A 1,885-nucleotide genomic window follows, 5' to 3' on the forward strand; every position below is an offset into this window, starting at 1 on the left:
CGGGCTGTGGACCTGCCGCCCCAGCCCTGAGCCCAGCGCCTGCCCGAAGCCGCAGAAACCGAAGCCGAACCAGGTCCCGCGACGCTCCTCGTCCATGCCCCGCAGCGCCCTCGGCTGGCTGCGACCTGGCTGGCGCGGCCGGCGAGACGGAGGGTTAGGGCAAGAATCCGGAGAGATTGTTCCAGACGAGCCCTTGCGAGACGCTGCAGCTGCCTTACGGGGGAAAAACCACCCTCCTAACCACAGAGGCACACGACGTGCATTCCACCGACGTTCGCTGAGCGGGCGTCCTTACCAGACTTAGAACGATTCAGAGCTGTGTAAGTGGGGCCCTTTCCCTGTCCCTCCGTTTTGACTCAAGCATATTCACTGTCCCACAAAGTGGGCACTAGGTAGTTAAATAGCCTCTCCTTTAGGCATCGGACTAGGAATCTGAGTCCCTCCCACTCCAAATTCCCAATGTCAGACACATTATCCCATGTAATCCTGGGAACTAGAATTGTCTCCGTTTGACAGTGGAGACTCAGAGAAACTGACCCTTACACAAGCAGGTAACAGCACCGAGAGGGGCAGAAGGCTGAACTCAAGATGCATCATTTCCCACCAGTGAAAGGCAAAGGCAATGCCCTGGAAGGGGCAGGACCGGTTCCAGGGCTCACAAGTTTGCCTCTGCAGCTAGCAGCGCCTGTGTCCTTAGCCAACTGACTTGAGCTCTTCTCAGTCCAGTTCAGTTTCTTCAGTTGTACAAAGCTGGGCAGCAGGGGAGGGTGATGTTTGTACCTACCCTTGGAATTGCTATGAACAGATACAAATAAAGGTTTAAAGTGCTGGCACATAGCGTGGTAAGCACACAGTGTCAGCTTATTAAATCCAGTATCTGAGAGTGGATAAAAGTTTTTTAAAAAATGGTCACTGGATTTTTAGGGACCTATGTAAACACAATTTCAACTGGACCTTGTCTACTCATTTATTCATCTCACACGCATTTATTGATCCTTTTTGTCGTCGTTCAGTCGCTAAGTTATGTCAGACTCTGCGACCCTATGGACCCCATGGACTGCATTGATCCCTTATTCTAAGTCAATGAGAAGCACCGCTGTCTGCTTTCAAGGCCCTCACGCATAAATGGGGAGACAGAGTCAAGTGACACGGTGATGCCCTTTCTGCGTACAGCATGTTCGGCTTAATCAGAATATCGTTGGCATTTTTAACTCTTTGAAGCCAGATCCTGCAGTCTCTCCTTGACCCAGGCCTGGGCTCCTACCCCTTCTGGGCCAATCCCACCCCAAGAAGGCCTCTGACCTTAATCCTGACGCTGTGTCCTCCACCCCCTCAGGCAGCTCGATCCGATGGGTCGTCTAGAGGGAGGAAAGGCCGGGAGGCAGGGCAGCCACCAGGAACCGGTCGACAGCCGGACCAGGACTCGGCTGGTAGCCGGAGGAAAGGTTTGAAGAGCCGCGCCCTGAGCCAAGCGCCCATTGGCTTCGGAAGCCTCCCCGGGGCCAATCGCCGGAGAGCGGCGTGACCTCCCCGCGCAGGGCGGGCGGCCATGGACGTGCTCACCTGGGTTCGGGCAATTCCGGCCGCGGCCTGTTCAGTCCTAACTCGGTCGAACCGGTCCCGAGGCCTCCGCTACGCCGAGGCGGCCCCGGGCGGGGAGTGGGCCAAACCGCCGGCGGGCGTGGCTCGAAACGGAGCTTGGACCAGATGGTCCCGCCCCCCGCAAGCTCGCAGGGGCCGCGGAGCCAGTATTAGAAGCATCTGGGGGACACTCACAAAGAACTAAGGGGTCGGCTACGAGCGACCCGAGGGACGAGTGCTGCCAGTCCTTTTTTTTAGTCTGGGGCGGGCGGTAGCTCGCTTCTAACTCGCGTGGGTCCGCTGT

General features: G+C 57.0%; 1 protein-coding gene across 1 annotated transcript in view; it reads right to left on the reverse strand.

The window, feature by feature from the left end:
- RCCD1 (RCC1 domain containing 1) overlaps window positions 1-1,654 on the reverse strand; it is an 8,083-nt gene extending 6,429 nt beyond the window's left edge. Inside the window, exons 1-2 of the mRNA XM_010841139.1 lie at window positions 1,303-1,654; window positions 1-213 (exon numbers count right to left, since the gene is read on the reverse strand). Of these exons, the coding sequence (XP_010839441.1) occupies window positions 1-96 (96 nt within the window). The 5' untranslated portion in view covers window positions 97-213; window positions 1,303-1,654. The remainder of the gene's footprint in view (window positions 214-1,302) is intronic.
- Window positions 1,655-1,885: the final 231 nt, after the last annotated feature.

The sequence above is a fragment of the Bison bison genome, unplaced genomic scaffold (genome assembly GCF_000754665.1).
Source record: "Bison bison bison isolate TAMUID 2011002044 unplaced genomic scaffold, Bison_UMD1.0 scf7180017864155, whole genome shotgun sequence".
Taxonomy (NCBI): domain Eukaryota; kingdom Metazoa; phylum Chordata; class Mammalia; order Artiodactyla; family Bovidae; genus Bison; species Bison bison.